Genomic DNA, 21,755 nt, shown 5'->3' with positions numbered 1-21,755 from the left:
TTAACATTTTTTACTCATGCAATATTTGTAGAAATAGCACTGCTATTTTAACAATTTTTTTTCCTTCCTGCAAAATCAGAATTTCCGATGAATCACATCAACGATAACTTGAAGTTTTTCATCGGCCGCTGCTTATTCTAATTGAGATTTGACCATATGCAGCAGGGATTCTTAACCTTTTTCAGCCGTGACCATAAAAACCAACTACATGATCAATATAACGATCTTCGGTCTATTTTTCAAGAAATTTATCAAAATTCTTATCAAATACTTCCGATTAATATAAAACCTTTATTTTGTCAAATTCACGAAACTAGTTTATAGTATCTCAACAGGGCTTGAGACCAGGGCCATGAATCAAATAGAGGATTCCAAATTACCGAAAGCTGCCACTTAATTCTGAAATTTCACGAATTCTGAATTTTCGTCAATTCTGGAATTGTTTCTCTCATGAATTCTGAATTTTTATTCATTCTGAAATTATCTCTCATGAATTTTAGAATATTTTTCATTAATTTCAGAAAAAAATTTCATTTGTTTTCGAATAATTTTTCACTTTAAAAAACTTTTTTATAAATTCTGGAAACATGTTCTTCAAATGGTGATTAAAAATGCTACAGGAGATTATATTCTGTCAGTTTTTATTTCCAGCACATACATTCACGTCTTCAAAGCTTTGAATTCAGACAACTATAAAATACATTTTGAAAAATAGCACTTTTACAATCATAACATAACTGCGACACGTTCAATACCATTTGCATTATAATAACAATTATAAAATATTGTGAAGGACGATGGTTATTTCTCTTCAACAACATAGACCAAAGGAACAAAAATCTTTTTGGGTAATCTAGAACCATATTTTTAGGCACTTCAAAGCATCGGACAACATTTTATTAAGCATTAACAGTATAAAAAAAACTATACAAGCCAGACATTGTACTTCAGCTGCTTCAACAATGAACTTCGATATAACTTCAAGAGAACTAATTTTTTTTTGCATTTGTATCATACAATTTTGAAACATCAGGTATCTACGAAATTTAAGTGTTTCTAACATATACTGTAAATAGTTTTTCTACGCGAAATTTTATTACATCTACCAAATATATTTTTTTATCACACGGGACAATTATGTTTAGGCACAAAACGAGTAGCAGCTTATAATAAGTAGTTTGTACAGAGATTTCAAGATGAGATTATGCGTTGGACAGCAAGGCATCCGTCCACCGAGACATGGGTTACACCTCGGCATTCTAAGCGATGGGGGAAACATTGCATAGCAACAGCCTCGTTGATGCTGATGAAGTATCCATCATCCTGACAGGCAATGAGACACTCGATGGTAGATCCTGGTGCGATGTTGTTCTCGGATCGGACCTCTTCACCCCATTCTCCTCCTTGCATGGAATTGTAAACCAGGATTGGTCCCTCGTCTGAATCCCATCTAGGATTCAAGTGTAGTGCAACATCGTCGCTGTCTGATTCACCACATTGTAAATTGATTTTGAATCTTTAAAAAAAAAAATAAGTCCAAATTTTAGAACATGTAAGAACTGAAAATCAGAAACACTATATTGCCAAGAGGATTCGCGGTCCTTCTAATATAATGATAGTTCTGTGATGGTTTGGGCCTGTTCCTACCAGAAAGGAATCAGTTCATACGTCTTCCGAAACAAATTCTAATGGATAACTGAACGTTTAACATGGTTGCACGTTTTACACAATATAATAGTATTTCAAAACAGTCTCATTTCTTCCAATTGGGACCAGATTTTAACAGCAATTGATAAAAAAAATTGAGCTGATCACCACAGAGTACCGATCTCCACCTGATTCAAGATTTATTGGACGAGCTAGAACATCGTATACATCCAGCACTGATTCAAAACACACCCTCTAAATAGACACTCTCTGACAGAGATTTGAACTGAACAATGATGGCGAATTCCATTGAAGAATATCTGTTGAGAAAGTGCCCAGAAGATTTGAGACATTCATTTAAGCTAAAAGCAGTTAAACTATACTTTGATTTTTTTTTTTAATCAATACTTCCTCTATCGATATACGTGTCCAAATAGCTTTGGCAATACAGTGTATGCATATACAGTATACCATTATGATACCCCACTATTGTAATAGATGCGTTCACGTTACGAATGAATAAATAAATGTAAATTTGTTGATATTGGGTCACTATAAAAGTACTGTAATGTTTTTGTGTCTTTACCTTGAAGCATCTTCAGAAACTTTTCCAGTTATAGCAACAACTTTGCCAGGCTCAAGTGGTGCTGGAAGAGCTAGTATGGACGGGTTGGTCTGCAAATATATAATGGTATAACTTTTAACTTCCACCTTAAACAAATATTTCGTGAACTTTTAAAAATCAATATTTAATTTAGATTGATGTATTCAAAAAATATAAATTACTCGTATTTCTTAACATACTTGAGTTTATTTCGTTTTGGTTAATTAACACTTGTTTTAAGTTTGCTTTTCCTTCGTACAACAAAATTTCGATATTTACAAATACAACGCCACAACAGGCAAATTGCCCAACGAGGTGGCTGACTGAAGAACATCATGGATCCCCGAGCCATTTTTTGGAGGCCCTACCGACTACTGCTACACCACACATGCACCTTAGTGAAAACGTCTGGGACAGCGAAAGGGGATAATGAGAACTGGAACTAATTTTGGAAAAAGAAACCTGTTGGTCACAGTGGGAGCTGCTGTGGTGTAGTAGGTAGAATATAAGACTTTCGCGACGGAGGTCATAGTTTCCAATCCCCTTCAATTCGCTCAAGTTACTCTTTTGTTCCAGATTTTCCCATGAAGTTGGGCTGGAAGAGATCTCGGCAACGGGATAAGTCCGGTGGTAGAGTTCTGGCGTTTATTCATTCATTCAGAGCTCGCAAAAGAGGTTGAAGTTCTACGTAAGAGACGTTCAACACAAGCTGGAGAGGATTCAAAAGAGGGCCGTTGGATTTCCCATAAACTCAGCTGCTAACCAGAGTAGGTGCTACAATGTTGATATGTCCCGTTGCTCTCCAAAATTGTGAAGAGATTTGCTACGAAAAATTGCGACTTGTGACAAAAAATTTTGTCGTGTTGAGCCTTCAAGTAATACCACAAAACAATGTCTATGCCGAAAAATTTTACTGTGCGTATGATGGAAACAACAAAGTCTGGTACAAGGTGTGGCACAATACTACACACTATGTAGCTATAAGTCATAGGAGTTCAGAGATTTTTTTTTCGAATTTCTAAAAAAATATTAGATGAATTGTTCTGAAATTTTGATCGTGTGTAAACCCTATGCATATACTCACAATTTCCAGTGATAATTTAGTCACAAGTGCATTTAGGAGGTCAAACGAAAAATTAAATAAGAAAAAAGGTTTTTTGATCGATCCGGCATCAGAAAAGGTCAGAAAAAAAGGATGTAAATTTAAATTCGACAAAATATTTTGCCTTGTTTGGGGTTTGTATGCATTTTCGTGAAGATTGCACGTATTTTCACAAAGACATGAATGTTTTTCTAAAAATTGTAATTTCTATCGCAGGTTTTTTGCTCATAACAAGTGAGGTTTTCAACTGAATTTTACGAAACCCACAGAAAATTTGATCACGTAATTATATTACACGTTATATTGAAATTTAAAATGAGACTACCTGATATCTCATGAGATATGAACATTTAAAGGAAATAATTTTTAAGTACTCATGCGCGAAAGGTATCAATTTCATTTTTACAGTTTGGTTGCCACCTATATAAAGCAACTTCTGTGAAAATTTCAATTGAATGTTGTGAAAATTTCAATTGAATGTTGTGAAAATTTCAATTGAATGTTGTGAAAATTTCAATTGAATGTTGTGAAAATTTCAATTGAATGTTATGAAAATTCAGAAAGCTATAGGCAATAGATTAAGTTACTTCCCAAAAATAGCTGGATGAATTTTCGTCGGTTCCTTATAAATGCACTCGTGACTAAATTTTCACTAAAAATTGTGAGTACACACAGGGCCATAACTAGCGCGGGGGGGGGGGGGCAACTGCCCCGGGCGGCAAAATTTAGGGGCGGCCATTTTAGGTGAGAACAAAGAACACCATTACAAAATTATCAAATTTTAAAGTTGTGGGGGTGGCAAAAAATCCTAGTTACGGCCCTGAGTACACGCAATTAGGCATATTTTTCTAGAAATTCGGAAAAACCTCTAAGCTCCAAAGTGTCCTATGACTTATGGCTATATGGTGTACATGTTTCCAACCAGGTAAAATGGTCAACTGCAAAATTTTTTTTATCAGCAGCAACTGTGTGTGATTCACGTTAGTGATGCACTGTACGAAAAAATGCCTCTCACACTGGTTTCTTTTTCACTCCTATGATTTATTCAGCCTCTCGGAATGTCATATTTCAAGCTTTTCGTACTTACCGGATAGAAAACCGAAGCAGATACCTCTTCGAAACAAGTGCAAGCATCTCCTCCTTGAGGAATGAGTTTGTTCTGGAGAAAAAACAAGAGTTTTTAAACACTGACTAAGTTTGACATAGCATAAAATTACAAATCCATAAAACAAAATGAACGATGACCACAAAAGTGAGAGAAATACTGTTGTATAATGATATACAATAGCATAGGCACCACAACCTCAGGCTACTGACCGGAACTCAAGCTGTTATTGACCCCCCCCCCCCAATAAATTTCGTGAAGAGGCTGATCCTCCCTCCTCAATTATCCATGAATATGCAATGGAACTCACCTCCCCTCCAGTTCCTGCTACTCCAGAAATATGTTGTACGTCCGGAAATTTCTTTCCTGAACATCGTGAATGTGTTCCAAATGTGATTAATAGAGCCCGGAAGTGCCGACAAAATGCCTGTTTTCACACTTTTTTGTAAAAAAGCCTTTAATTTTTCCTGCCATAAGTGCCTATTTTAACATTGTTTTAAGTTTATTCGTGATTTTCAGAGGCCATACATAATATGTACAATATGGATATTTTGAGCATACTTCAAAGGAATTGCTCGTTTCAAAGGAAATCTCCAACTCTTAGTATATTAACGCATATTCAGTAGTCGATTAAGTTGAACAGAGTCGACCTCAGAAGTGTGACCTTGAAACACAGCTTAGAATTGAAAACTGGAAAATTTGAAATTGAAAATTCAAAAACAGCTTGAATATTGTAGAATGAAGAATATTCCAAATAAAAAATACACCAAATAAACGAGAATTATTTGTAATTTGAAGGAGCCCCATGATTTTTTATCTATGGGCTCCGCATCTGATAACAGTGGCCCCCGAATCGACCTAATCCTAAAACCTAAAGGAGACTACAAACACTTTTTTTTGGCATGAACTCAATTTATAATTATGCATTATTAGTATCCAAGTTAAAATATAGTTGAAACAAAGTAGATAGAGTAAGTGCAACCGATTTTTCAGCCGGTTTTTGGACCCTTAATAATTTAGCTTTGTTTTATTTTCCTTTCTTCCATTAATAAATGCCTCTTTGCCTGCCTATTTTGACTATTTTTAGTGCCTAAACTTCCGGTCTCTAGTGATAAAGTTGCATCATTTCTCACTGAATAAGCACCTGTGACTAACCTACCTGAACTGTAGGCCCAGACATGGCCTGGACTCTGTCCCGTAGGGGATGTAAGCCATTTACCCTTTAATCTACTTGAACTGGCGTCCTCCTTACGTACTTAATCTTAATTAAATCCATCATACGTGCGTGGTCCGCAATCGCAAGGAATCAAAACTGGTTGAAAGTATAGTATCCTAAACCCGGCTTTGCAAGGCATTCAAAGGTTTTTATATTGCGAGTGTGCATGCCAAATTTTGAACAACGTTCTAGTGTAAAATTTTATGTCTTGCTAGGAAAATCCTTCCCTGAGGTTTTCAAATGATTAAGTCAGCGTACGCTGACTAAGTAGCGAGTTAAATTGATGTCTATGAATAGCATCGACGATTCAAAAATGACCTACAATTGAAATTGAACCTTTCCCCCCCCCCCAAGATTACAGTTTTTTTTGCGGTTAAAAACAAACCTCCACCCGTGAGAAAATTCTGCATACGGTCCCATAAAACGGCATGGTAACTCCCAATTGAGACGCCAGAAATACCTACAAATATTTTTTTTTGATGATTATTTTTCACAATTTCTTCTACAAATGGCAATTTATTCATTCCCTTAGATGTTTATAGTTATCTTGATCAATCATCATATTCGATATTCTTTCAGCCTATTTCGAATCGTCGATTACTTCTAACAAACTCTATAGTTCGACTCTCATTGCTCTGTCATATCACGCTGACTCTTTAGCATTTGCAATAATTTTATTTCTGAATGAATTTTAAAACAAAACCATCTACTTACTGGTGGACAATCGATGCATACGTTAGTAATTCTAATGTCACCTTTGATAGCCATGGTACAAGCTGAACACATGTTTAGACGATGATTGAACTTCATGAAAGGTTTTTGATTTAAGGAAGTATGGTACGCATCATTGGAAGCGGCCACACACAAGCTGAAAGTATCTCCGACACCTAAAGGTAATCCTTCACGTTCTTCCGAATCCCAGGACTCAGCGCATCTACTATTACAAACGACGATTCCTTCGTTGAATCGAGGATTCAGATGGAACATAATGTCTGCATTGTCTTCTCCTCCACATTGAAGATTCAATGAAAATCTGCGTGTGAAAAAAACCAAACACGTTTAGAAGTGATAATACATGATTAGTACATTAAAACAACTTATTTTGCATATTCTTAAAGATTCCAAATGCCTCAAGAAAACCAGTAAAAAGCATTTTGATTGACCTTTCAGAGCCGCTGGGTACTTCACCTTCAATGAAGAACATGTCACCGATACAGGTCTTGCCAGGTATTGCCAAGGCCAATGGAATAGGCTGAAATTGAAACAGCAACCATTAAAATTATGCACGATGTGTCACAAATATTTAACATTCTCTATCGTTCCAAATATACAGAACTGTACTTTATCGTAAGTGATAGAAGAAAGCAGACGTTCACGTCCGATGCCATGATGGAAAGACAGTTCCGGACCAATGGGCCATGGTCCATTGAAATTTGAATTTCCAGATCTTCCCTCCAAATTCCCAAAAGGCATCTTCAGGGGTGGTGGCTGCAAAGTCGCTGTGGTATTCTTGAATCTTGAGTGTCAAGGGACGACTGAAACCGACCACTGATACAATATTTAAAGGGAGACCGGGTTTGGGTTGAACTAGGCTGCTAACCAACCAAATTATAGGAATATCGGAAACTCTCTAGGTAATGTTACTAATGAATTTCCCGACAATTAGTCCAGTCTGACGGACTGTTCGTAGGTGTCAGTACCAATGTTCTACCTAAGCCGTGTGCGTGAGTGGTGGTCGTGGTCGCGCACGGTGAAAGTGCTTCCACGCACACAAAATCCCATTATTCCCATTTGTGTTTATAACGAAATTGCCTTATCGAGGACACAAAAAACAGGTCCACGCACGTAAAAAAATTTAGAGGGAACGTTAGTTAGGACCTGTAAATGAGTAAGAGCATGAGCCCACTAACAGTCGTCAGGCACTGAATGGCCTCTACAATCATTGATCATTTTTGTCGCACCACGGTCATTTTCTGCACACGAGGGCTAATTATACAAATACAACGCCACAACAGGCAAAATGCCCAACGAGGTGGCTGATAAAAAGATGCCCATAAAAATATGGATGTCATATGTTTCAAAAATACAGCAACCCAATTAAAAATGCAATTAACACAAATTACAAACAATATATACACATGATAAAATATTATACAATGCCCATAAAGAATACTTATGGTTGTCTTATTCTAAGAATGGATAGCTTCTCGATTTACCCCAACATGTTTATCGTATTTCTTTTTAAACGTGTCAATTGTGTTACAATTTACTACCTCCGGGGGTAAGCCTAGAACCGGGACCTACAATTTATTGCCGATTCCGAACGCCAGGCTTGTTTTTTATATTAATCGAGAGAAGTTGGTGAGCTAACCCCTCGATAGGGGACTCCCTGCGGTAGCAATTTTTTGCTGTGGTCAAGTCGCCGTTTTTTGTTGTACCCCTGTGTCAAGAAAGTTTTCTGACAAGGACGAACCGGGTATCGAACTCGCGACACCTCTAAACATCCTTTGGTACTTTAGGCGAGCATCTTATCGACCGGGCTACCGCGCCCTGGGCTCTACAAATATCGCGCATATCACAGCCGGTCACCCTTAGTAGTGATATGAAGCACAATGACATGAATAATGTTTTTACAACTCTCACCGATATGTTCTGCGGTTGCTTCGATTTTAAACAAGTTTTTACATTTATAGACAAATCTAGCATGTACGCCAAATATTTCACTGTGCAAAAGCATTCTATCGGCATATGAAAAGCCGAGTGCAAATGAGATTATTGTCCAAAAATGTTATTGTGATAAAGACGAGCTGAAATTGTATTGCTAATAAGATCAAGGTATAACTAGATCCTATTTTTTCGGGAACCATTTAATCAATGAAATACATATACTGTACATTATAAAATATCCATTTGAACCTTAACCACGAATATGACAAGTTATTTCCGTTATATTTTTACCCATACGTCATTTACTCACCAAAGAAGGCAAAGGAACATGCACACCATAGCAAACAATATCGCCTTTGACTGTCAAATGCGTGACATTGCACAGAGGCATTCCATCTCTGTTTTGGAAGACGGTAAACGGGTTACCATTGACCGTAACCTGAAACAAAATCATTATTCAATTATTTTAAGAATAACTCACCATATTTTTCGAAAATGAACTTGAAAGGATATCAAAACGTCCATTTACCTCGTATCCATCAACAGTAGCTTGAATCGACAAGAGAAACTCTTCACCTGGTACAAAAGGTGAATCACCATCTCTTTCCTCAGCACCCCAAGCTTCGTTGAAACGACTGTTGCGCACCACAACATGTTCTTCACCAAATCGTGGATTGAAATGGAAGAAAGTATTCGCATCTGTTCCAGCATCTTTGAAGTTGACAGAGAACCTTAAAAGAACAAGCACGAACCATCCTTGAGCCTCAAATACTATAATTACACTGAAGTGCAACGTCATTAAGTATAAGCGACGGTATGCAAAAATCTCATGGCACTACTCACTCGCGTCTGCATATGTGGAGGTGCAGATGTCGTAAATATTTTACCGTGAACCAGTCTAGTTTTTCTGACTGTCAGAATGAGTAAAGCTCGTGATTCAGACGCCTTTGATCATGACTAGATGATAGGTGCCCAAAACATGAGCTATGCAATATCCGAAATAATTAAAGAACTGGGCTTTTCTCGAGTTTGACAGTACAGTATTCAAAGTATGACGAGATTAAAAGGATGGGCGATTAATTAGACAAACTGCATGAGGAGAGAGTAGCCGCAAATCAGACAACACCGGTGGTTTTGCCTTAATAATTGGTAACTGCAATTGTGTTGTTTGGTAACCAATACACGATCGACCCATTTCCGCACGCTGTTGTGTAATCCAGTGTTTCTCGTCTTAATCTTATTTTGCAGTGACTTCCCTTTCGACTAGGTACTGTATATTTTCTTCTTGTGCCCCTCCCCCTCCAGTAGCTGAGACCCTTTCTTCTTATTAAATTGATATCTGGCTGAATTTGTGATCTCATAAATCTTCCATCATGCTTCCTTCCTTGATTTTCACCCGTGACCTCCTTGGCATATTTTAGGGATAAAAGGGGACATATTAGTTCATGTTGAGAATCATAGGTGTGATAAATGCCTTCATTCGACACCGGTAATCCTGTCGGATTCAGTGGTGTGTTTTGACAAGTAATGCCACCGCCACATTTTCGCACACAGCTGTTTGAATCAGTGCTTCGTATTCAACCATTGCTGATGATCCTTCCTGAATTATGAACAGCTGCAGCTGATGCTAGGCAAGCAATGCAATTGGCGCATTTCACGCGCTGTTGTTTGAATTCATTCATTGTCGTCATCCGACACCGGCGATTTTGTTTGAATTACAAACGGCTGCAGCGGTTCTTTGATAAGCGATACTACCGACACGTTTTTGCATGTTGCTGGTTGAATTTATAATTCATTGTCATCCAACACCGGTGATCCTGCCTAAGCGTACAAACATAGTGCACGCTGGTTTCCGATTCTGCAAGTCTGCGCCATTGCTAAAAAAATACCTGAATTTCAGATTTTTAACCAATTCGTAACGGTGCCAACTCGCAGAACCGGAAACCAGCGTGCGCTATGTTCGTACCTAAGTTATGAACAGCTGCAGCTGATGCAATGCCATCTGCGCAGTCTGTTGTTTGAATCCATTCCCGCATGCTATTGGTTGAATCCATGCCTCGTCGTGAGAGGTATGTGATCAAAGAGTCATTATCACAACTATAGAAACGCCCGCTCTTTGTCTAGTAGGTATATTTGTAATATAATACAAATACCAAGGCCACAGTAAACAAATTGCCCAACGAGGAGGGCTGAAAAATTATGCCCATAAAAAATATGGATGTCAAATATCCCAAAAATACCCAATGTAAAGGCATGTATCACAAAAAAAATAATAACAAAATATATTATTCCTACAAAAAACATTATGGTTGTCTTATACAAATACAACGCCACAACAGGCAAATTGCCCAACGAGGTGGCTGACTTAAGAACATCATGGACCCCCGAACCATTTTTTGGAGGCCCTACCTACTACTACACCACACATGTGCCCCCCCGGAACCCCCCAACGAATCGGTACATGCGGGAATGTGCGTGTACGTGTAGTGAAACCTGACGAAGTTTTTTTTTGTTTCTCTGTAATGCTTGTTATGTGTAGTGCTGCCATCTGCCACTAGTTTTTCTAATTATGAGTGAAGTGTTATGATTGAATGATTTACCGTTGTAGGACTGTTGCTCTCTGTGGCGAGACTTTTTAACGGGGAGATCGGCTCGCATTTGCGCCTTGAAGTTGGGAACCACAGAAAACCAACTTCAGCCGACCACCACTGTGGGGTTCGAACCCGGATCCTCGCATCACGAGTCCGGCACTATAACCACTCGACCACCACAGCTTATCTAACAATGGATAGATTCTCGATTTATCCCACTATATCTAACGTATTTCTTTTTAAACGTATCAATTGTGTTAGAATTCACGACCCTCGGAGGTAAGCTATTCCCATTTATTGACAACCCTATTAGTGAAAACTCCCTCGACACCACAACCTTGAATTTTCCCTTATTAAAGGATATTGTTGTCCCCTTGCCGAAGCAGTTGATTGACCTAATAATATACTATGGGGGCTCTGCCACCTTGTGGCGGCCAACCCCCCCCCCCCTTCTCTTCACAACATATCTTGTTTATTTAGTCCCACTTCATCAGAGTGCTATGAAAAGTGACATATCAAAGTGCCAGCTACTGACGAATTTTACATTAATAAAGGGGGAGAAAAGCAAATGTGATTCATCAAGTACCCCCAGAAAACTTCTCCATGGAGGCCCCCAGACTGGAGCCCTGTTGGACCACGAAAAATTTTCACTTGTATTCATTTTACCAACAAATAAATTCCAGGGCTCGCAATCAAGGACCCGCGACCCAATTCGCAGAATTGATAAATCCCAGACTGGATTTATCGTGGGCTTCCACTGTTGCAAAAAAACAATGCAACAAAACAAAAAAACAATGTGATTCATCCAGGGCCGCCAAAATGAAACCTGTCAATTTCCACATGGGACCCACTAACCCAATACGCAGATTTTTAGTGGAAGCCCCAAACTGGATTTATCTCGGGCTTCCGCTGTTGCACATTTTACAATGTTAAACAAAAATCATTGAGATTCATCCAAGGCCCCCGAAATGAAACCTGTCAACTTTTCCATGGGGGCCCTGACCTGGAGATTTGTCAGACATCCCCCTGTGAGGGCCACGAAAAGTTTTTATTTGTATTCATTTTAACAATGAATAAAATCCAAGGCCGCCCAATCAAGGAGCCGGGACCCAATTCGCAGATTTTTATGGGGTGTCCCAAACTGGATATATCTCGGGCTTCCGCTATTGCAAATTTTTCAATGTTAAAGCAGAAGGAAACAATGAGATCCATCACAAGCCCCTGGAAATGAAATCTTAACTTTTCCCCCATGAAGGGTATATATGCAATGACGCGCCCGGGTACCCCGACCCTGTGTGTTGCGAGCACTGGTGATATATGTATATTATACATACCTCTCATCATGGCCCCCACAAGGGCAGGGCTGACAGGGGCCGAAAAGATTCTTACCACTTTTTGATTTTTCACACCATAAATTAATCACAGGGGCAAGTGAAAAAGCTGGTTTGGGGATCGCCAGCTATCCCAGTCTAGAGGCCCTGCTGCAGGATGTGGGGGGCTATGCCTCTCGGTACATACACATAATTTGGTCCCGATGGGTCTCAAACGGTTCCAGATATATTCAAAAGTTAAATGAAAACTTCATCCAAAATCGTTACCGATTTCCGTTGCATAGAAATAGGCCCTTTTCCAGTTTGTGATTTTATATTATAGAATAGATATTATACAGTGTGCCCTGTAAGTGCTAACACGGCCTTTATCTCATCACCGTCCATCGTAGAGGCGATTCCAATTTAAAAAATGCTGTTTTTTCCCAAATTTCCTCCGTTTTCCGAATTGGAATATCTCTTAATATTGCACTTAGAAACGTGGAATTTGTTTTTGTTGGCATCAGGAGAGACAGTGCAACAGTTTTCTAATTGGAAGTCAGAGAACAGGGGGAACCGTATAAAAATTTAGATTTTTCATTTTCTTACACACAGTATTTTCACTCAAAACTAGCATTGAGTTAGCTGAGCATTTTTTAAATTGGAATCGTACCTCTACGACGGACGGTTGGTGAGAATGGCCGTGCTAGCACTTACAGGACACGCACTGCATAATATAGTAAGATCATTTTGTAAATTTTATATTGATATATAAAATTAGAAAATGAATTAAAAATCTATTATCTTGCGAGGACTGAAGCAAGTAAAAAACTTTTCAGTATAACTTCCTTCTTATACATTACGATGAAGCGGAAATAAGTTTCCACGTCATCGAGAAGTTTCCATGTCCAATCATTTATAAAAGTATACGGAAAAAGATTTTCCGAATCGATAAATCATTTCAACGACGTTATTAACGATTCTCCGATGGGAGCAAAAGAAAAAAAGATCTGGTGAAAAATTGTCTTCAGACATGAAAGAAAAAAAAAATAAGGATAAGAAAGGAAATAGAAAAGAAAATTATAATAGTAGTATATTTTTTTTTACTGTTATTTATTGTGTGTATTCCGCAATAATCAGAAAGAACAATATCTTCGTAATACGCAAAAGGCTGCAGAGAACAAACAAAGGATTGTCGTGCAAAGAACTTGAATACATAAACTAAAGGGAGGAAAAATAAATATTCTCTAGAAAAAGAAATTGGCGTCAAGAACAGCAATATTGTCGTTTGGAGTGAAATTTGGTTATAATAGAATAGCTGTCATTATATTACTCGACATGCAAATGCTGGAGCAGAGCGTGAGATTTAATCATTTCGCTGTCTCGTGGTTGTAAAAAGTCTATGCAGTTGAATTTTACACCTCTAATCGTAGGTGTACGCAAGATTTTCTCAAGGGTAGGGTCAGGGTATGACCTCCTAATTTGCGCAGGTTATGTAGGTGGTCGTGGTCAGGGCTGGACTTGAGCAGGTGTGAAAGGTGCAGCCGCACCGGGCCGCGAAACGGAATGAAAATACTTTTATTCAGTTACATTTTGACTTTTTAATAAATCAGTAGCTCAAAATTCTTTCCAAGACAGAAAACTCACAAGCCTAGGGTTCTGACCTACCTCCCCACAAGCCAAGAGTTCACGTGAGTATGGTGCCCTGGTTGTTGGACGAGGAGCGAACACTGTAATCTCGGCTTGAGGTGAGGGTTCAAACCCCAAATCCCCCTTTAGCTGGCAATATTGATATATACTTGCCCATTGATTCTAAATAGTTTTTCTTGACTGTTCTGAAGAGGTCACGGTTAAACGATGACAAAGCGGAGGGAGCCGTGGGTGGTAAAAGTTTGAGAACCATTGGATTAGGGCACCTAACTTCATTTACTCATTGACTGCAACCAAAATTTCGGGTACATATTGTCTAAGAGTCAGGAGTTTCCAACATAAAACTTCTGACGTATTCCTTGATAGCTACAAGACTGTTCCGCGGAATCAAATTTTGCATATTTATCCAAAAAAAGCATGTCCTTACTGCCGTCTTAACACCATAGCCCTAGGGCAAAACCTTTTGTTAAAACCTTCGTATGATAGCGGAGAGTGACGTCATCATTGTGCAAACCATTTTCACTTGCCTTTTCTACATAAAAAAGATCAACATACGCATATGGCTCCCACAAGAGTGACCGACAGGGCTCCAATCAGCACCTCCTAGAGATAAGAGGCCTCCGCAGTCTGCTTGTGATGTCAGTAAGTAGTCCATTTTCCCTCAGAATATTCGAGGAAAAAAAAATTCCCTGCTAGTGCCAGTATCATCGTTGTGCGGAAAAGAAATGATCAGGCTCAGAATTGGCGATTTCTATGCCCCACATCCAATCACTATGCGGTATTTGTGAGCCAATCAGAAAGATTCTACGCCAAAATAAAAAGAAACTAAATAGAATGCTGTGTTTCAAAGTGTGGCAAACAAAGGTAGTCTGAATGACATTTATGGCAAACAGAGCGGAGGCTTTCTATCTCTAGGAGGTGCTGCTCCAGCCCGGGAAGATTTTTCCTTTTTTTTCACACTATAAATTCACAAGAGGGACCCGTGAAAATCCAGCCTGGGACCCTGGTACAGGATGTGGGGGCATGCCAAAGCCTCCTAGAAGTAGTATCTAGGAGGCTTTGGGCATGCACGCACATGGAATTAACTCTTCTTTACTGCGAGAGTTGCCTATAATTATCTCTAAAACAAATAGATCTCATTTAAATTGAACCTAGCGTACTTGAACAATAAAGTTTTTGATTCAACAAATTTTTTTTTCATCAAAAAAGTTTCTCTTTATTTCTAAAAAAAGATTATAAGGAAATGCCATATTAAATCTATAGTTTCATTCAGTTGCCACCATATCAGTCATATTCACACCAAGGGAATCATTACAAAAGGTCAAAGCCACATCAGGGAGGAAGGACGTAATAGTTGGTAATAATTGGACCATACCGGCTGTTCTGCCAAACTCCATACTGTGTAATAGACGAACGGGAAATTCTTCCAAAACTGGTTATTCAATAAGAGACATCATGGGAAGGATGAGAGATGTGTATTTACGGCCAAACAAAAGAACAATAACCATATAGAATGGAAATTTTTTTGAAAGGCTATAAAGTAGAAAGGCTATATAAAGTGAAGTCACGTTTCCATTTGGTTATCGGCAAACAGTGACTCACGCATGAGTTTTATTTTTTTTCTTCTGAATATAGCTTCCTCATAGACACAAAACTATGCACAAAAAAAAAAATCAGGATATAATTTTAGTTCGCTAATGTTGTGGACTATTTCCAAGTACGAGTTCCTTAATGTTGTTGATGCAGCCTTTAATACAAGAGCCTTTCGGTATAGAGGTTGATGGTGCTTGTTTCGTATATATTTACTGAAGATGTTGAAGATGTATAAAGGTTCTTATCTCTGAAATGAGAATATTTTATCTTATGCTTAATAAAATGACGAGATTCTTTATCATGATATAGCCTTATACGCTATAGAACACACAAATGGGAATAAACAAATTACTTCATATATTCACCGCTACATTCATGCTTTCATGTCGTTATCGTCACCTTTTATTTCCAGATGGTATGTTTCTCCATGTCTTTTGAATCACAAAAATTAAGATTTATTCGAATATTATAAGAGGAAAAATTCTTTAGAAAAATTATCTGAAAAGTAATAAAATTACTTCTCAAAATTTCTAGATGCGCTCAGTTAATTTTTTTTTTTTTAATTCAACCGTTCACCGAATTCACTCTATTTCCAAATTTTCCTTTTCATCGAATATACGGGATGGGCTGACAAGGTTCCAGCCCTGGGGCCCGGGATGATTTTCATTTTTTAGAATCAATTAGATTTCAATTTTTCATAGTTCTTTCACGCTATAAATTCATCATAAAGAGGCCCGTGAAAGTCCGGTCGGGGGGCCCGTAAAAGATCCCAGCCTAGGAGCCCTACTTCAGGATGTGGGGGCCATGGGGTGGGTACAAAAGAAAGAGATACTTAAGATTTCATAGTGAACAAAATATATAAGAATAAAAAAAATATTTTTATGCAAGCTGGTAGTATTTTCGTATCGATGTATAATATCTTTGTCGGGGGTGGTAGCAGTTTTTTGAGTTAATTATGAATGATGTGTGAATTCTTAGTCACCAGGTAAGTATCGATGCGGTAGTCTCGTGTTTCTCAAAGTGTGCGTCGCGGCTACTAGGCACGTCACCAACCTTTGTCAGAAGTGTCGTGGCATGCTGGCGATATTGTGTTCCTGTTTTCAGTGCTTTGAAGTGGTTGTTTTATGGATGCAGAATATCCACTTGACTATATATTCTAGAGAGCCACGGGGGACAAACGTTAAAGAACCACTGCGGTAATCTAATTATCGCCACACACTGGGAAGTGCCCTCGTCAACATTCGTTAACTGATGTATTCTTGTATTTGTGGTTTGGTCAAAAGAAATTAAACATTATACAAACAGGCAACTCGATGAAGGCATCTTTATTTTTTTACAAGATGATGCCTTGTCAGTAACAATGTTCAAACACCAACGATCGGAGGATGACAACCAATATCGGTCCTCGACGTTGGTTAAACATCTCAACACATGAATTTCGCAGCGAGAAATCTGTCACTAAGAAATGCAGTGAAACCTCGCTACAACTAGACTCGATATAACTATCAATCTCTCTACAACGATATTTTTCAAATCCTGTTTGGAACTGCCAATAGTCTAATGTTAAACCCCTCACGATACGACGATATCATCTACTTCAATAAATCCCTCTATAATGATGTTTTGAAGAGACTTTGAAACTGCTACAACGATATTTTTTATATATTTCGCTCAAAATCGTTTTGAATTTAATTTTGACTTCGTATATTTTTTTCGTTCTTCTAGGGGACGTCTAATAATATCGGTGTTTTGCACCACATGATCACCGAAAGTATTGATGAAGTTATTCATATTACTACTTTCTATGTGATACACAAAAGTGCAATACATTAAACTTCTTTACGGGGGCAAAGCATCTAAATGAATTTTATTAATCAACTAATCAATTTCCCACTTTTTGCGGCGAATCGTTAATTCAAAGCGCATTTTCTGGTACTAACAACGCAGATTTAGAAAAGATGTCAACAACAGCATACATTTGGTGGCACTGATAATGTGGCTCTCGATGTAACTAGTATAACCCTTCTACAATATTTATTCTGGGTCTGCAGAGTATCGTTATATCGAGATTTCGCTGTAATTAATTTTCGTCTTATGAATTTTTTTATTCTTGTAATAAAGGATAGTTTTTGGCCCTGTAAGCTGACTAAACCTGTTTACTGAACTGAAACAGTTAATTTCTTTTATCCCTACAATGTACTTTGATTAAAATTTAATGCATTGTTATTCATTTTGGTTCCCTATTGTGTGTACAGATAATTAGCAGTAAATGGTTCTTTATTAGAGTGCAGTATTATGGTAAATGGTGAGGTTTCCGCGTAAACATTCTTAGGAAAGAGAAAGAAGGAAAATGCAGATGACTACTTTGTGTCGAGATGACTCATTGACTCATTCTATGTTGTCACAGCCACTGACATTTTTCAATGTTATTGTTTAGATTATGTTCAGCAGATTTGGAGATCTATATTCCCAAGAAAGCGGCTTGTTTTTCGAATGTGCATGAAAGTTCAATTTAATGTTTTTACAGTGATCTTAATAATAGTTTCAAGGAGGTTTTAAAACACCCTGAATTTTTTTTAGCTACTGCCTCCACATCTCCGACAAAAAAAAAAGAAAAAGATGTGGATGCAGTAGCTTGCATCAAACAAAATAGTGAAATTAAGCTGAGAAGTTTTGTAGCAAACAAAATACTAAAGAGAGATATAGATGGCTTTTTTCTCAGCCAGAGATATCAAGGAAACAGTTATTTTCCGGATATTATGCTGAGGTGAGCTCGGAAAGAAAGCGCCTCACGACACAGTGCGTGAAATTAGGAAGGCAGATTCATGTGTCTCCAGTGGTGTAGATGGTAGCATGCTTGCCCGGTTTGCAAGAGGGCCTGGGTTCGAGTCCCGGCGGAGACGTGATGACTTTTCTTTCCGAGCTCACCTCAGCATAATATCCGGAAAATAACTGTTTCCTTGATATCTCTGGCTGAGAAAAAAGCCATCTATATCTCTCTAAACCGTCCCACCCGGGGGCCATTTCCTGAAGTTAAGAGAGGCTACTAATGCCTCTACTTCAGCGCCTCACGACACAGTGCGTGAAATTAGGAAGGCAGATTCATGTGTCTCCAGTGGTGTAGATGGTAGCATGCTTGCCCGGTTTGCAAGAAGGCCTGGGTTCGAGTCCCGGTGGAGACGTGATGACTTTTCTTTCCGAGCTCACCTCAGCATAATATCCGGAAAATAACTGTTTCCTTGAAAATACTAAAGATTTTGTGAAAATAAAATGCGTATTTTTGGGATGAAATTTGGTGACCAAAATAAGTCAAGGGCATCAAATCGTAAAGTATGTCTCCCCCTTGTGTAGATTAATTCTGAAATTATTTCAGTCATTAATCTCGAATTTCAATTTATTTTGAAATTATTTTGTTTTTGTTAAATATGAATTTTCATCTATTATCGTTTATTGGCCACATATTTTTATGTGGTATTATGTATTATTCTTTTGATTATGTATATATGTATGTCATGTTGGATGCCGATTTCTCCCACAATATATAAAATCGTAGCTCGGGTTGGGAGGGGGGGAGGGCAAAAGTTTTGAGCTCTCCCTCCAAGCAACCAATCCCTCCAAAACAAGGCACGGGTATAGACACTAAGATGGATTGTATCGGACTAGATGAAATATCAAAAACCATATTTTCAGATTTTCATTTTCTTTGGGAAATAACAGCCACCATACTTTTATGGGCCATCTTTTTCCAGCCACCTCTTTGGGCATTTTGTCTGCTGTATCCTTTGTATTATCTCACCCAAAAGATGGAATGGCAGATAATTTAGCACTGAAATACTAAATAAAAGGGGCGGCTTCTTTCTCCATCGTTTTCAGCATTCGCTAGGTATAATGATAACTCCTTGAAATACATGCGTATATAAACTTAAACAGTTATGTTCTCGTGCTTTACGTACTTGATTCCTATTGAGCACTTATTCCAATAACTTATGGTCTCCTTTACGAGAGAAACCCTTTTTATCATACAGGAAATATATAGATTCTATTTACTCTACTAGGTCCAGCATTAAAGAACTAATTGTCTTGTACGATTCGCATGTTCAAAACCTAATATTTTTGGGTTGAAGAACGTTTACATGAAGTGATGAACACGTTACGTGGTTAGGCGAGTTACGACTGCAGCTGTTCTCGAGCTGAACGTTATGCATTAAACATAACTCTGAATGTGAAATCTTCATCCTTAGAATGGCAATACAGGATGCATTCATTGTGGAGACTTACACACGGGGTCTACTCTCAAACACGACATCATGAGTTATCACTGATTTTGTCAACTTTCTGTAATTAATGTTTTTTTTTGTCCTAAAGCCGTTCGCATTATAGACGATAGATGTAACAATTTATCCCCGGTATATGGCTCGCATTCTGGAGTGAACACTTGAACAAGGATTCTTGCTGAACCCTCTTTTTACTGGGTAAATTGATTTCCGTTAAAATTATAGCGCAAAAGAAAATAAGATAATGTAAAATGTATCGCCGGGCCCCGAGAGCCATCATCGGTTATACCAGAAATTGAGAAAATGTGATAATCTCTTCCGTGCAATAGTGGTATGGACTTGAATTAATTTTTGCGTGTAAGTCCAATCCCTGGTCCAAATCCCTTGGGCTATCACGTAACTCATAATGTGTACTTGTATTTTGTGGTTGTATTTTACGTGTATTTTGTTTTTGTGCGTATTGTATATGTTATGCTGTATGCTTGTGTGAGATTGTAAATAAATTCAAATTTCATTTCAAGTCAACACTGTCTGAAATATCTAATTGATGAATGATTTAGATTAGATTTTCATTATAAAGGCAGTTTTGATATGAAAATAGAAATCGTGATAACACTTGCGCAAAATACGAGTATATGACATACTACGAGTATATGATATACAATGTCATGTTTCGGATATTACCTCGTGGCATTCAGCGATACAGCTCCGTGAACGTACACCTTAGTCCCACATTCTAAGTTATCTGGAAAGTTCACATTCAATGGAAGCCTCTGAAATACATATCAAGTTGTCAAAACTTATACAACACACATTTATTTCATGTAATATTTTATTACTCATGAATGTGATTAATTTGCATGCCTGAATATAACGTTGCTCATTAAATATACTTGATTCATGTTGACTAGGAATAAAAATGTAAAATTATAAAAATAGCGGCATGAAAATGTTATTTGAAAAAAGACATTATAAGCTAGACTGATATTCATCAAAATTCAGCTCAATATGCAAGAAGGTTCACATAGCCAGACACACACACCCCATGACCTCCAATGCATCAAACCCACGTTCTGGAACCGTTTGCACTAAAGAAGGTGGTACATATGATATACAAGAGGGCGTAGGTCCCACTCAATTCGCACGCATTTCCTTCAGAGATTATTGTGGTCTGTTGCGGTAGTTGAACAGCAATGAGCGCATAGTTGTCTTGCATGTATCAGCAAAGATGACGCATGCGGTAGACTCGCTGCGCGGCGGCCACGCACTTGAGACGCCTCTCATCTCATAAAAACTTGTTATTATAAGTATGAGGAGAAGTTTCACCGAAACTGCGTTACTAATTGATTAGGTCAGACTAGATTAATTTTATTAATGAGGTTAATTATACCACGGAGTTAATCTAAAGATCTATTAATGCATCGAATTTGTCGGAATCATGTATGAAATTAAAATGAGAAGTCTAACGATGAGAAGTTTGTTTGAGCAAACCAAGTGGTTAGCCTAATGAACTTTCGATTTGTCATGCCTAGGGTTTGAAATAAAGCCGTTCTGAATCTATTTAAAAACGTAGGTTCAAATCATACCTTGTGTTCATTGGGTTACCGGGGTGTGACAAAGAGATAAAAATTATTTTTAAATATCTAAGTCGCACAGCAGAAATCACCGAACCCCCTTCAAAATGCCTTTTTTAATTAAGTAGGCTTTCAAGGAAACAGTTATTTTCCGTATATTATGCTGAGGTGAACTCGAAAAGAAAAGTCATCACGTCTCCGCCAGGACTCGAATCCAGGCCCTCTTGCATACCGGGCAAGCGCGTGCTACCATCTACATCACTGGAGACATGACCATGCCTTCCTTATTTCACGCACTGTGGCGTGAGGCGCTGAAGTAGAGACATTATTAGCCTCTCTTAACTTCAGGAAATGGCCCCCGGGTGGGACGGTTTAGAGAGATAGATGGCTTTTTCTCAGCCCAAAATATCAAGGAAACAGTTATT

The 21,755-nt window shown here is 38.1% G+C and overlaps 1 protein-coding gene across 1 annotated transcript in view; it reads right to left on the bottom strand.

Moving 5' to 3' along the window:
* Positions 1–624: 624 nt before the first annotated feature.
* The window catches only part of LOC149067570 (32 kDa beta-galactoside-binding lectin-like), a 34,138-nt gene continuing 13,007 nt past the window's right edge, over positions 625–21,755 (bottom strand). Inside the window, exons 2-9 of the mRNA XM_089252447.1 lie at positions 20,441–20,529; positions 8,871–9,072; positions 8,652–8,780; positions 6,838–6,926; positions 6,389–6,707; positions 4,441–4,512; positions 2,234–2,322; positions 625–1,516 (exon numbers count right to left, since the gene is read on the bottom strand). Of these exons, the coding sequence (XP_089108573.1) occupies positions 1,192–1,516; positions 2,234–2,322; positions 4,441–4,512; positions 6,389–6,707; positions 6,838–6,926; positions 8,652–8,780; positions 8,871–9,072; positions 20,441–20,529 (1,314 nt within the window). The 3' untranslated portion in view covers positions 625–1,191. The remainder of the gene's footprint in view (positions 1,517–2,233; positions 2,323–4,440; positions 4,513–6,388; positions 6,708–6,837; positions 6,927–8,651; positions 8,781–8,870; positions 9,073–20,440; positions 20,530–21,755) is intronic.

The sequence above is a fragment of the Pholcus phalangioides genome, unplaced genomic scaffold, assembly GCF_987345545.1.
Source record: "Pholcus phalangioides strain wild (caught in Gottingen) unplaced genomic scaffold, Ppha-v1.0 ptg000029l_1, whole genome shotgun sequence".
Taxonomy (NCBI): Eukaryota; Metazoa; Arthropoda; class Arachnida; order Araneae; family Pholcidae; genus Pholcus; species Pholcus phalangioides.
This window is presented reverse-complemented; position numbering and strand designations above follow the sequence as displayed.